The following is a 14,378-nucleotide window of genomic DNA, read 5'->3' on the forward strand; positions in this document are numbered from 1 at the left end:
TTGATATGTGATGACTTTTTTTTTTTTCTGTGGTTCTTGTGAAAAGGTGATTTTAAGGGCAATTTCGCTTCAGACAGAAACTCTGCAAGCCTTCCAAATAGAAAGTCATGATATTCGATGGAAAATAAACTGTATTTCATGAATTTGTTTCTTTCATTTTGCTTAATGTCTTTAAACTGAATGAGGATTGAATCATTTACCTCAATTGTTAATTAATAACAAGACATTTTAGTGGAAGCCTGGGGAAACTGTATTAAGCCTGAGTGTTTTACCAGACAGATATCATCACGAAGGAGCTTTAAGTTTATTTTCTTGATCAATCAAATCACAAAATTCAAGCGCACATATTAGTAATTTAATCACATATTAGTAATTAAAAATAGAAAAGAAACATCAGAGCCTGGGTTTTGGGATACTTTATGATCCATCCATCCATCCATCCATTGAGATCAAACTAACCCATTAAATTTAGCGTATTAAGCAGATGGAAAGGGAACAGACTCATAAATGTTCCGTCACTTTTGTCTCCAGTTTTCTGCTGGTGCAAATTTCAAGCTTCAGTTGATCGCTGGTTAAGCTCCACCGCTGTCAAGGGAACATAAATTATTTCTGAGGAGTTTTTATTGCTGTCCAAACAGGTAAAAGTCAAACCCGAGCATGCTCAGTCGACTGTGAGGAGATTGTCTTTGCGCCGGAGTTACTGTAAACAAGGCAGCCGCTGTAGAGTAGATTAAATCACTCTAAATTAAAAAATACTCTGCTTTATGTCGGTTTTACCTTTTGAAACATGTTTTATTCTATAGTGATTGCCTTAAATAGCATCCATGACTTAAAATCATGAAAGAAACCTTCAGTTTCATTTATTATTGTTACAAAAGGTGTTTCAACAAGTGCCTTGTAAAGGGTTAAATCTGAGTGAGTTATTACTGCAAAAGGCTGAGGGTTGTTTTGTAAAGTCGGAATAGTGGTAGGTGAGATACACAAGTTGTTTCTTCTTCTTGCCTTCCCCTTTTCCCAATGTGATTCACCGTCTCTCCTGCCATACCTTACCTGTCTTCCTCCCCCGTGGCAGGACACAGTGCTTAGATATTCTTAGCTCTTTCTGCTGTAGTGGCCTGCTCTTGCAAAGACAGCTGAGTCTGCCAGGGCTCCACTAGCCTGAACATGTTCAGTACTGGATGAGGTGAGAAGCAGGGGTGAGGTGGAGGGCAGAGGGGGTCGAGAGGGAGAGGTGATGGATGTGACAACGAAGGAAGGGAGAAAGGATGAAGCAGCTTCTCGAGCTTGAGTTCTGCGAAGAAGATGAAAAACCGAGGAAGCAGTTCGTTGCTTCAATGAAATCCATCACTTAGTGTTAATTAAGTGCTACTACTTTTCCACCCCGAAACTCCTCATTAAGCCCCAGCATGCTTCATTTTCTGCTTTCTCCTCTTCCTTTCTTTCATCCTTTGTTAACCTTTAATGTGCACAATCTCCACATGCTGCCAAATTGCAACCAACCAACCAACCAGCCAGCCAGCCAACCAACCAACCAGCCAACCAACCAATTAACCAACCAGCCAACCAACCAACCAACCAACCAACCAACCAGCCAACCAACCAATCTAGCTTATTAGGGTCTGACAGAAAAGAGGTTGATGGGCAAAAGTGATCAAAATCTCTCGCAAAAGTCTTAGGGCGTGGCCATGACCATCTCACGAAGTTTGATGTTTTGCCATGAAACAGGAAGTGCAGTGTAAATCGGTTGAATGAGGCCAGATCGGCCTCAAATTTGACACATTGCATCAGAGTGTGTATGATGACACTCAGTCGTGATGCCATTTGAGCTTGGAAATGAGGTGTACATGCTCCATTTTGGCTGAAACTTTACAAATTGCATGAGAGTCCACATATGGTCATATTACAATTGGTGATAAATTGATTCAAGCAACAGAAATAATCTTGGAGTCACTCTGTTTTTAGTAAACTGCACAGCTCTCCTGTAAATCCCATCACTATAAGATCACACAGGAACCGCCATTATCGTATTAACACTCACTAAGTAGATACACGATGCAAAAAAAAAGTATGATCTATGCTTGATAGAATATATTATTTTTAGACTAAACAATTGCATCTTGGCATTAATCTCATACTGTTGTTTGTTTGTCTTATAAATTATGTCAGAATTTGTAAGGAAAATGCATTTGTGGGAAGATTAGCAGAGCTGAAAATACCCCCCCCCCCAAAAAAAAAAAAAATCTCATCAAATGCAAAATATGACCCCTCCTGCTGGTGCTGATGTGTCACATAGCAGCACAGAGATGTCTGTTAATGCATTGAATCACACTGTGGTGAGATCCACTCAAACACAAATGGGGGATGAAGTTCTAATGAGAGAAGAAAGAAACATAATTTCAGATGTCTCATTGTCAACAGATCTTGTACGGTAAATAAGTCCCAATCTCCCACACAGCAGTCACAAGATGACACAAAGAGGTCATTAGATGATGAATAAATTAGACGAGATGTGCCCCTTTAAGACCTCTACAAATTATTAAAATCAAACAAGTGCTCTCGGCGCAGGAATATGTAACCTTTTAAATGAGGGTACTCGAGCTGATAAATGGTCACAATCTATAATGGGTAGAAAATTATGAACACGAACATTCTTCTGAATTGAAATGCTTTGTTTATGGTATCACTCGAGAGTTGGAGTTGAGAGTCGGAATGCCAGCGATGTAGAAACTAATTTATCTGTCGAATATTTCCTCGTAGTTGAAATACTTAAACTAAGCTTATTAAAATAGAGTTTTCAATAGATTTTGAGATTAAAACGTATTTGAAATGATCCAGATAAAGACTGAATACCCCTTTATATAAAAGCATTGGTGTATTGTCGTTACAGTTACAATAAACCTCAATGGGTTTATTGTATATAAAAGAAATCGATTCCCCAAAAGACCTCAACTGGTTTTTTTCTTTTTCTTTCTTGCTTGTATGTCTTTCTTACCTTGTTCTCCAGCCGTCCGATCAGTTCAGCCAGGCGGTTGATCTGAGCCTCCAGACCTTCTTTCCTCACTTCCACTGCACCTGCGACACACACATACCAGCACAGCGTGAATCAAATCGTAAGAATGTACATCACTATGCATCACTTGCACCTGATTTGTGAGAACACCTGATGGAGCTCGATAGCACTCATTCAAATTCAGCTCATTGAAATAAAGTCACCAGACTGCTGATGACCTTGTCTGTCATTGTTGCAATATCCCATATGGAGCAGAGTATAAATAGATCATTCAGGTCACTGCTGTTTAATTTCTTACTCGATAGCTGTTGCAACATGTCAGCTTTAGTGATTATTCTGGTAAGCAAGCACCAAACCAAAATGAATCCTCACCAATCCTCATCACAACCATATGACAACTCTCAGTCAGGGAACTACAAAAAAAGGAATGGGCGTGGCCACACCACCAACTTTGATTTTCACCATCAAACAGGAAGTGCCTAATAACCACTCTCAAGGTGGTCTGACCTGGCTCAAACTTAACAAGTTGCATTAGAGTCCAGAGCTGATCACAGCCAAATTACAATCATGATCATTGGCCATCGCGCCACCTGCTGGAAACAGAGATGATATGGGGTGTACATGCTCTAATCTTGATCAAAGTTTACACGTTGCATGAAAGTTCATATCTGATCAAAGCCATTTGATGATAACGATCATAGAACATAGCCATTTGGAAGGTTTCATGCTCAAGCACTTCACTACAGCTTTTTATCCTCAATGTACGAAAATCCACACTTTAAATATTCCGGGTCATACCTGGACTTCATGTCTTGCATCGAAACATCAACACAAACTTAAAATGAACATAAATCAAATGATGGTTACTGTGAAAAGCTCTTGACAGGCATGTAGTAGAGACGTCGCTGTTACATTACATTTTTTCAGTATTTTTAATTATATTCATTGCATAAAATATGTCATGTAAATGACAATATTTTGTATTCCATAACTGATTTTTATGGATAATTAAGGAGCGACTCTTTGGACTTCAGGTTTAACTAATTACCTGAAAACAGTGCCATAAACAAAGTTATAACATGAGCTGTGCTACTGTATCTTGAACTATTAAACCAATATTAAAATGTATCGGCTAAACTGTTCACCACTTAAAAAAAAATCTTTCATCATGAATATTTCATGTATAGTGGGAGTTTCAAAGGTAAAGATAAACAGGCAATTATATGTGTGTATCATAAACAAACCCCGGCCCGTTCAAAGACAGCGAAGAAATGTATGGCTGGGGAAGCTTCTTTGAGGTGTTCTGTATAATTGGTGCTTTGTTCCAGTGTGATTATAAAGTAGCTAATGACACTGGAATCTAACCCTCGAAAGCAGCTCTGGCTTTAATATGCTATGATCAGATCAAAAGTATCGACTTTGTTTTGCACATTACAGAGTGGAGACTGTTTATCAACAGTAAACAATGACAATGACGATCCAGTGAAAGTGTAAACTAATAAAGAAATGCAGCAAAGTAACAGAGGCAACTAGATGTGTGAAGATCTCTGACTATAGCTACTTTATATACTTTATACTATAGCTACACAACTCAAAACTCTTAAACTCAGAGTGCAATAGTGTACACAGAAAAAAGTGACTTTAATTGTGTGAAAATATAAATAAAGAGTGAATCAAGAAAATCTGAATCCGGATCCCCGAAAAATTAAGTTGTTTACAGTGACGACGTACAAATCTTTGATTAACTTGCCACATCTGCCAATGAGTTACAGTAAGTAAACTGACCATGGTGTGATGCAATATGTAACATTTCTTTTTACTGTTTGGTGTTTGAAATAATCTAGCACGTTTCATTTAATTTCATTAGCCTTTATTTAGTCAGGAGAACCACACTGAGATTCATAATCTCTAGTGTGTCCATACTTTGGTCTGTGGCTTGTTTTCTGAGTGGGAAAACTCCTGTACCACTATTCTGAAAGATCAGAAAAGCAATGCAAACCAGTGAGGCACGGTCACAATTTCATCACTTTGTGATTAGAGAGGTGTATTTAAAGTATTTGAAAGCACTTTATAAAATTCCTGCACGTTTTGTCAAATCTGACTCGTAGAGAAATACAAAGTGCAGAGCCTCTACCCTTTGCTGCAGCACTCTGATGTGAACTAATTATTTATATGTCAAAATGCTTAACATGGAGCTTTTAAGTATACGTGATGTATATTTTTCTATAGTGATGTGGAACCCTGAGCTGGAGTATTCCTCTTTTCCTTCACTGTCTTTGTTGATGATGGTTTTCGATTTGTGTGTCTTCGTAAAGCATGTAATTGACCTCTCATTTAATTCAATTCAATTCAACTTTATTTATATAGCACCAAATACCACACAGTCATCCCTAGGTGCTTTTAACAGAGAAAATAGAAAAACCCAACAAATCAATAATTTACCCCATATTTGATGTATACATGACACCCGTTCACCTTCTTCCCCTTCTGCTTCTCTCTCTTGACTCAGTTCCTTCCTCTTTTCTCTTCCTCCCGGCGGCTTCCTCCTTGCCACCCCCCTGAGCTGTTGGCCTTTTTTCATCCCCTGATGGCCCCCTCACAGCTAATTGGAGAGCGGCTGCCCACTCTTCATTAAAAGCTTTAACAGCCAGTCAATTAGGAGCTACCTCCCTCCATCCCGAACACACACACACACACACACACACACACACACACACACACACACACACACACACACACACACACACACACACACACACACACACACACACACACACACACACACACACACACACACACACACACACCAACTAAATTACAGCCCGTAACCATGGAAACGGTTAGAGATAGAAGCCTTGTGGTCATTTTGATGGACTTAGGAAATAAGTGGCCTGGCCAATTATAGAAGTGTGTCAAGAATTACTGTCCTGAAATTTAACACAGTGGAGTGTGTGTCTATTGACTTTCTTTTTAATTATAAAGCTGATTTGAATTACTCCACATTCACATAATTGGTGTTATATCATAATATATATATATCACGCCTTGCGTGATGGCCTTCTCCATTGTTGTGTGTGTGAATGTGTTGTGTTGACTGTGAATGGGTTGACTGTGAATGGGTCCATCTGCTTTACAGCGTAAAGTGCTTTGTGGGCTGCTCATACAGTGAAAAAGCTGGAAACTCTTGATGTGAAACCCATTTACCACATTCACAGACTTATTAACTAGGTTAAACCAGTGTACAAACTTACATACAAACAATGTTTCACAGCAAAGTAGCACAAAACTTTGAATTGGAAAGAAAGTGCTGTGCTGTTTACAGTGCACAGTGCACTGTTATATCAAAAAAAATAATACATGGTACACTAAAGTCCAAAAATCCACAAAAAAGAGAAACTGTTTGCTCACATTAAATGGTCAATTCTTGGAAATATTTGCATTGCTCTTGTCAGATAGACAGGATGTGGGTGATTATATTATTCCTTTCTACATTATCTGTTTGAAATGTTGGTATTTGCTGTAATTGTTTACTCACATCAGACAGACAAGCACATTTGGCATTAGATTTGTGTAAAATCACTTCTCTCTCCATTGCAGAAAATTGGATTTTGGCTTTACAATTTCCAGACAGCTGCTGTTTGTAAAATTAATATGTGCAAAATAGACGTGGCGAGCATTTACTGTATGTACATTAACAGGCTGCAGGCTTTTCTTCTGCCCTCCTGACACTGGCCTACTCATCCACTTCCACCCACTCAAAGGCTGTCTCGAGCTTTTATCCATGACGCCTCGTCATGGATAAAAGCATCATTTGTTATTTGATAGTTTGTGACTTCTACTTCTACTACAACTCCTTGAACCAAGGAGAACAATAAGAATCGTTGGCCGCAAATGCATCAACTGAAACATTTACCAGTGCAGAAACTGTCTGAAGTCCAGTTTAGCTCACCAGCTTAAACAGCCAGTGCATTTCAAATGTCTCCAAGCCTTTATGTTTTCAACAGGATCAGCACTGAATAAAGTTTTGCCGAAAAAAGCTGCTGAGAGGTGGTTACATTCTTCAAAAATGTGCTCAACGACACATAAAATCTGTTACTTTTTGTACTGAGTCAGACGTACGTTTACTGTATCTCCATAATCAATAAACAAGGTTACAGTTGGAGGAAAAAAAATGACAAGTGGCTAACAAACCCCTTTACATGCTGTTTTCACCTCAGTGCATCCTGCAAGCCAGAGCTGCCTAACAAGACACACAGTGCAGCGTGTTCGCCTTACTGTACTTGTATAAAGTGTGAAATTGACTGCTCACTAAAGCCCTCCCACCTCCAGCAATTGCCCTCACATAACTGCACAGCAGGCCTGTTGGGCTGGGGATTTCTCTTCATGTTAAAGTGGAACACACAGAGCAAGGGTAAAAGAGACACTCTGCTTTTTTTTAAACCACTCCAAATGCACAACATTAAAATGTAAGGAATTAACTTCAGACTGAAGTTTGTTCATCTGCTTGCTGCACATGTTTGCATCTTCTGCTCTATGAGGAGGAGCTGGAGGAGAAAAGAGACATTATAACAGCTGTGTGGTAAAGCTTTGTCTTCAGTATAAACCACACAGCAGTACACATGTACATGACAATTGGTACTAGGATTTAAATTTTAGATTTTGTTCGGGTTTGTTCTGGAATGGATCAATGGATGAAAACCTGGACAAGCAAAAGAAATGAAAAACATTTTTTCTCACTATTAAATCTTACCTAGGGTCAAAATCTATGATTTTTGTTGATTCTGCAGTACAAAAAAATAAAATCTGATGCAAGAGAGGAAAAATATCAACGACTGACAACGATAAACTTGCTGCAAGATCGGTGTGAATAAAAAACATCTATTGAACGATGTAAAACCCATCCAATGACTTATCATGAACTGAGTCCAAAACACAATTATCTTAGTTTCAGCTGATTAGTCTTTAGTCGGGGACCAGTACCTTTAGTTGCAATAAGAGGGATCTGACCCCACAAGTGTGGTGTCTGCTCTGGGTTTTGGTCCCCACAATGGCAGTAAAACTAAAACACACCATTTGTGGCACAAAAAGGGAGCAAAATAAAAACTTCAAGGCTATTACCAGTGTGCGCGTACAGCTGAAAGTGTGGTATAGAGGGTTCGGGAGCCATTAATCAATCGACTTGTCCCGACTGAAGACAAAGCACAGTTGACGTCAAGGACCTCGGTTGTCAGTGTTGCTTTTACAGCCCACAGTATGAAAGAGGGGGTGGGGTGGATGTGAGGGGGCGCTGGGTGAGAAAACAGAACCGAGGGAAGGGGAGTCAAAGGCTGACAAAGAGTACAATAGGTTGGTGTTACATCTTTGACTTGTTTTACAGTGAAGCTGCATCAAAGTAAATATTAAAAGAGAAAGGGCTTGTTGATGTATACTGTATGTATTTAAATCATTCCTGCTTCTATGAAACAATGATTAATGTATAAAATCTATGAAAAATGCATAAACACAAACTTAATATTTAACAATAAATTATTAAAAAAGAAAAATCCCACAGAAAGCCACTTTTATGAATATATTTTATTCATTGCCTGCATTAGTTTTATTATATTGGCATAATCAAAAATGTGTTTGGATAACAATGCTGAGAGTTTGCTGGTAATTCATGTGCTACACTTGTTTGATTTGGTTTAATAATCAATTTCTTTGAACACACCATGATGGGGGCATTGAAATAAATCAAGTGAGTCAACCATCTCCTTACTTTGATAAAGTGTAGTTGCAAGACAACTTCCCATTCGTAAAAAAAAAGAAGAAAAAAAAAAAGATTAACAATCATGATATGTGAATGTACTCTTTGACTCCATCTAAAGGGGTGAAATCAAATTGACCTGAAAAATGTTTAGTTTTTGTCTCAAATGCAGGAATATTGGAGTGTCTGTCAATGTGGTCTCGGTTATTTTTTTGCATTCCTAGATGTAAAGGTACCATCGATAAACCTCACCCAGGCCCTGCTGTTCCTGCGTTTGTGTCACGTTGCTATGTAGAAGTAAGTCTATAGCCATAAGAGTCATAATCAAAAAAACATTTTGTGAAAAACATTATGAAGTCTGGCAATGACTAAAACTTCCTCTTGGCATAAGACAAAATGTGTGCTTGAGTTTCACTAAAAGGATGAAAATGATCATCAGATGGAAAGGACATGAACAACAGAGGGTGATTATTGCTCTCCGAATCCAAAAAGTCCACATCTCCGGCACGAGTTCAGAAAAAGTTTTTCAAACTTCACATCAAACATGTATTTTGCGCAGCGTATGGTGACACGCTGTAAGAATGTTTTCCCTGCGTTGTATCGAGGCTGAACAGTGCAGAGGAATTAAGTGCAATACATCAAATTCTTGTGTGAGTTGGTTTGTCCTTCAGCCACAGCCAATAAAATCAAAACTGGTCGTGTGCATGGCTGCCAGGCATAGTCAAATACAAATGAAATCCCCCACAAAACCTCAACTCTACTTTTTTTTTCTTTGCAACACAAACGTTTGAGTTTGAACTTGACAATATTTGCTGAGATTATGAAGCAAATGACCGAAACTCAAAGCGAGTGAACGGTGCTGATTTCTAGGGATTTATTTATGGTGCATCAACTTGCAATAAAATAATGAAATAACATACAGAGGCTGAGAGACTTCTGACCTAGCTTTAAACTAAATTAGATCCTCAATACATTCTCCAGACAAGTGGCAGATGTCGGACTCGCAAAGCTACAGGAGCTGAAAATTGGACCATTGAACTGTGATTTATGTACAAGTCAAGTATTGATTTTGTTTCCATGCAGCGCTGCAGCGAAGGAAACTTTTCAGGGTCTTAGGAACAGAGTGGAGCTTTTTCGGTGAGTGTCATCCCACTGTAACCTCATTCTTCTTCTGCAAGAAACAACAGGGGGGGGGAAAGAAGGCTGCGACATTTCAAAGAAGCAGCATTAAGTGTCTTTAATGCGAAGATATGTACAGAACGCACTGTAAATAACAAATATTACAAAGCAGCACATCACAGTGTGTTATAGCTTTAATAAGGTGTTTGTCTTCAGGCTATTGTATCTCCTGGAGATAGTATTTGTAAATCGATGAGAAAAGGCCTCACGATGCAGAAGTTTCTCTTCTCTTCAGTGCAATGTTTGGTAAAATACGTCCGAAATGTTTCATTATTTAAAGTGTTTAGCTTTTTTTTCAGTCAAATAACAGCAGATGGATTTCATACATTTTTTATGTGCCACATAATTATATATGGTTTGCACGTTGAGCCGGCCTTTGAACATTCACTTCCAGTTAAAGCAACAGAAGAGAAGAAAACAAGAAAAACTGAGATGAAATACAATCAGATGCAGTCAGTTTTTGCTTTTTAGTGCAGACTCTCATCATTTACTGAGGTACTTTACCTGACATGCTTTCTAATCATAACTTGTTATTCATCTCAGAAGAACATAATGCTTGTCCAAGTTAACCATGCACCATTAACAGCGCTGCCCAAACTATTTCATTTCACTTTTAATGAAAACGAGTTTGACTTTTTAGGAAATTCATACGTTCACTTTCTTGTGGAATAAAAATAAGGAAAGAAAAAAAAGATCATACTCTTGTATGGCCACTTTCCATTTCCTCTCACACATACAGTTCATCCTATCAGACACAAACTTAGACTAATCACAATTTCTTGGGTTGTGATCCTTCAACTTAAACTGCAACTGCCAGATAGCTTAGGATAGTTTTAAGACTGAGATTGTAAGCCTGGCTCTGTTTGATGGCATACAAAGCACATTTAAAACTTTAATATTAGATAGTGCATGCACAAAGTAGAATTTGAATGTAAACAAACAAAAATAAGCTTTCATTTCAGACTAAGTGTTGGTTTTAAAAAGAATGTCATGCAAGGGGGTGTGCAACATTTACCAACAATCTAATGCAGGAAATACAAATGCAATTCCTATATTTTAGCAGCATTTACATAACTATTAAGAGTTTTTTTTAATGAGCCACAGATAGCTGTTTCTACTATTCATGCTGTTAAGATAATAAGCCATTAGTTCTTGATTTCATCTGAAATTCTCTCCTTGAAAATGATAAATGGTATTAAACTTCAGAAAACACCATTTCTAAACTGTGTATTGCATTTCTGGTTTTGCAATACAGCTTATTGTGTAATTTCAATTACTACATCCAGTCTAAAAATGTATAGCTTAAGTGATAGTTTCCCTCCCCAATGTATTTATTTTCATTGCTTTATCTAAAACATTATGTAGGGAAAAGGCATCTGCTTGACCTTTTTTTTAACAAAATAGCAACCAATGAAGAACATTTTTGGTTTAATACTACTGTAAATAAATATTAAATGCAGTTTCTACTCTGCAACCCCCTGGAAAAGAAAATCAGGTTTCTGTTCAACATAAAGATTCTAAGATACCCACTGAAAGCTTGTTTACTTCATTTGAAGTTAATGTGGATGCATCCAAGAACATTTAAAGTGCATTTTTGCAGGGAGAAAAAACACTGAATAGAAATGCTTTTAGAGAACAAGAGACTGCTGCCACAAATGGATTTTCCATTTTCTACCGGGCTGTTTATTTATAGCAGAAGACACATTTACAGTACCTTCATGATTTAACTTTTTCATGCAGTCACAAAAAAATTGCTTACCATCCCAACCAATAAATCCACCAAATTCGAATTCACCTTTTTTATGTGTATTTCTTTGCAAAGGCGAGCAGCTTTTATCATGTACAAAGATAAAAGAGAATCCCTCCTTCCTGTTGTAAGGGTAGAATGTGAGTCAGGTATGAGGAGGATGTGTTGCTCGACTTACGGGACAAACTACAAACTGCTTTTAGGCAGCGCGCTTTTGGAATAAAGAGCCATCAGTGTTGCGCTCCATTTGATCTGACAACACTGTAAAAGTGTATACATCTGTGTGTGTGTGTGTGTGTGTGTGTGTGTGTGTGTGTGTGTGTGTGTGTGTGTGTGTGTGTGTGTGTGTGTGTGTGTGTGTGTGTGTGTGTGTGTGTGTGTGTGTATAAGCCATTCCCCATGAAAAACAAAGATGTACAGAAGCCAAACAAAGCTACTAGCAAAGGTTCACTTGGTTAACTGCATCCCTGGGGCCATAAATCAAAAAGTACTTGCATTTTATGTTTCCTCAGCACAAAAGACTTCCTTCATATTGCTTAGCAAATTCAACCTTGTAATAAGAAAAAAATATCCAATGTGGGAGCATATCTTCCCTCTTGAAGGGAAGGATAATGGCTTTCTGAATGGAATATGTGACGGGTTACTCAAGCAGGCCCATGATTGATTAAGAAAAGTGAACATGACCCTTTGAATTGTAACCTATTCATACAGCTAGGAGCTGGGAAAATTAATATAATGTTTGGATTCACCATTATATATAAAACAACTACAAACTGGGAAAATGGCTGTTTCAAACCATGAAAAATAGAAAACAACAAGCCTCAATTATCAGCTAAAATGGGATCAAATAAATCTTGGGACGTACAATTCAGTTTCATTACATTCATGCTCATGTGTACAGTACAGCTGTGCCTTAGTTGTTTTTCTTTTCTTTCGTACTCAATCTCTATTGAATCATTACGTCTTGGTATCAAAAAGACAACAATTAGATTTCATAAAATAACAATAAAATGATTAATTTGACAGAGAACATTTATGCCATGTTGCGTGTCACGAGGGGGGCTCTCCAAAACATTCCATTGTCCTCGTGGGAAGCTCCCATTTACCTGTGTTCAAATGCTGTTTCCCAGATCCTGTGACTGGGAAAAGGCGGGCTGTCGAACCCAATATAATCATCATTTGGGCTGCATTATTGAGAAAGTGGTGCCACTTGGGATGCATATAGATCACAGTCTGACTTCTTGTCATTGAGAGCCATTATCTACAAACTGCAAAGTCAAACTGAGTGAATGCAAAAGTTTAGTCATTGAAGGCACGAAGACCAGACCTGCCTGAGAATGTCAAACACTTCATTTTTATATTCATCTTCATCCTGTGCAGACAATATGTGCCATTAAAATAGTAAAGTGGATGGAAAAGCACTGTCAGCCCGATCGACTCAATGAAAAAAAAATAAAAAATACAGAAACAAATTTGATATTGTGCACACGCATGAAAGCTGATTTACTAACAGGGGACACAAATATTGTATCTAGTATATTGTATATTGTAACATGATGCAAAAGTAATGGAGTGTGTTTGACTTCATAATTATAAAACATCAGGCAGTGAAAGAACTGTGAGGAGCTTGAGGTAATGGATTCATCTACCATGCACATTGTGATTTTACACTGTTGTTCATGATTGTTTCCTTTTTTAACAAGCTTAAAGAAGGAGATGAAAATCGCTGCTCGTATCGTGACGAGAAGCGTTTCCTCAGCCGCCTCCCCATTGGCTTTTATTTGCAGACTTCACGGTGAGATATTTTCAGTGGTGCGAGCCTTCCAAAGTCCCTCATTTGAATACTTCGGTTTGCGCTTCATGTCAAAATGTCATTCTGAGTTGATCAACTTGCAAAACACACACAAAGTAAAACGGCAATGTGTATGTGTGAGCATGAAATTTGGCACGCTTTCAGGCCCTTTGTGGTTTGGATCATGCATCGTAAATAACGACCCTTAGTCTAGCTTGACACTGAGCGGGCAGCCCTCCATTCATCAAGACCTCCAGCTCAGGCAAAATGACACATTGACCCTTGAAAGGACAACATCCTTCACCTTTAACTGCCGCTTGTCAATAACATCTCGGGTGACCGAGTCATGTTACCTTTGCGTTTTAAGCCTTTCATCCCACCTCAACCTGAGCAATTCCTTTTTACTCTCCTCCAATGAGGTTTGTTGTTGTGATAAGTGATGTCATTTCTCAACAACACGTGAAGTGCGTTTTCTTCAGCGAGCCGTTTGACGGAGGGTCGCAAAGCCTGAAGGTGAGCATGCAATAAGAGTCTTAACCACCAGATGTTACAACACTACAGAGAGAAAGAGGCTGTAAAAGAGTAAAATTGCAATAGTAAGAGATCATAATGAGGGTTGTGGACATCCTCCAAGAAAAGAAAAGAAAAGAAAACACAGCCAATTAATCAATGTGCTGTTTGTTTGAGCCACTTTGACTCCTGCAATTCACAAAAGCAGCCCGACATAGCACATTTCAAGAGTTCAATGCTGACTGGACAGGTTCACTTCAGCAGGCTTGATTTGCAACAGTTTCAAGGATAATTTAACCACCTGTCAACATTCTCCCTTTTCTTCTTCCCTCATTTATTTTCTGCCTCTTACAGCCCTTCACTTCTCTGAGCCGTTTTCCACTACCTCCTTTTG

The 14,378-nt window shown here is 38.4% G+C and overlaps 1 protein-coding gene across 1 annotated transcript in view; it reads right to left on the minus strand.

Annotated features, from left to right (window-relative positions):
• necab2 (N-terminal EF-hand calcium binding protein 2) overlaps positions 1–14,378 on the minus strand; it is a gene marked incomplete at both ends in the record, with an annotated part of 130,133 nt that overhangs the window by 34,705 nt on the left and 81,050 nt on the right. Inside the window, one exon of the mRNA XM_080505106.1 lies at positions 2,993–3,072. Coding sequence (XP_080361232.1) covers positions 2,993–3,072 — 80 coding nt within the window. The remainder of the gene's footprint in view (positions 1–2,992; positions 3,073–14,378) is intronic.

Source organism: Blennius ocellaris (genome assembly GCF_963422515.1).
Source record: "Blennius ocellaris genome assembly, chromosome: 11".
Lineage (NCBI taxonomy): Eukaryota > Metazoa > Chordata > Actinopteri > Blenniiformes > Blenniidae > Blennius > Blennius ocellaris.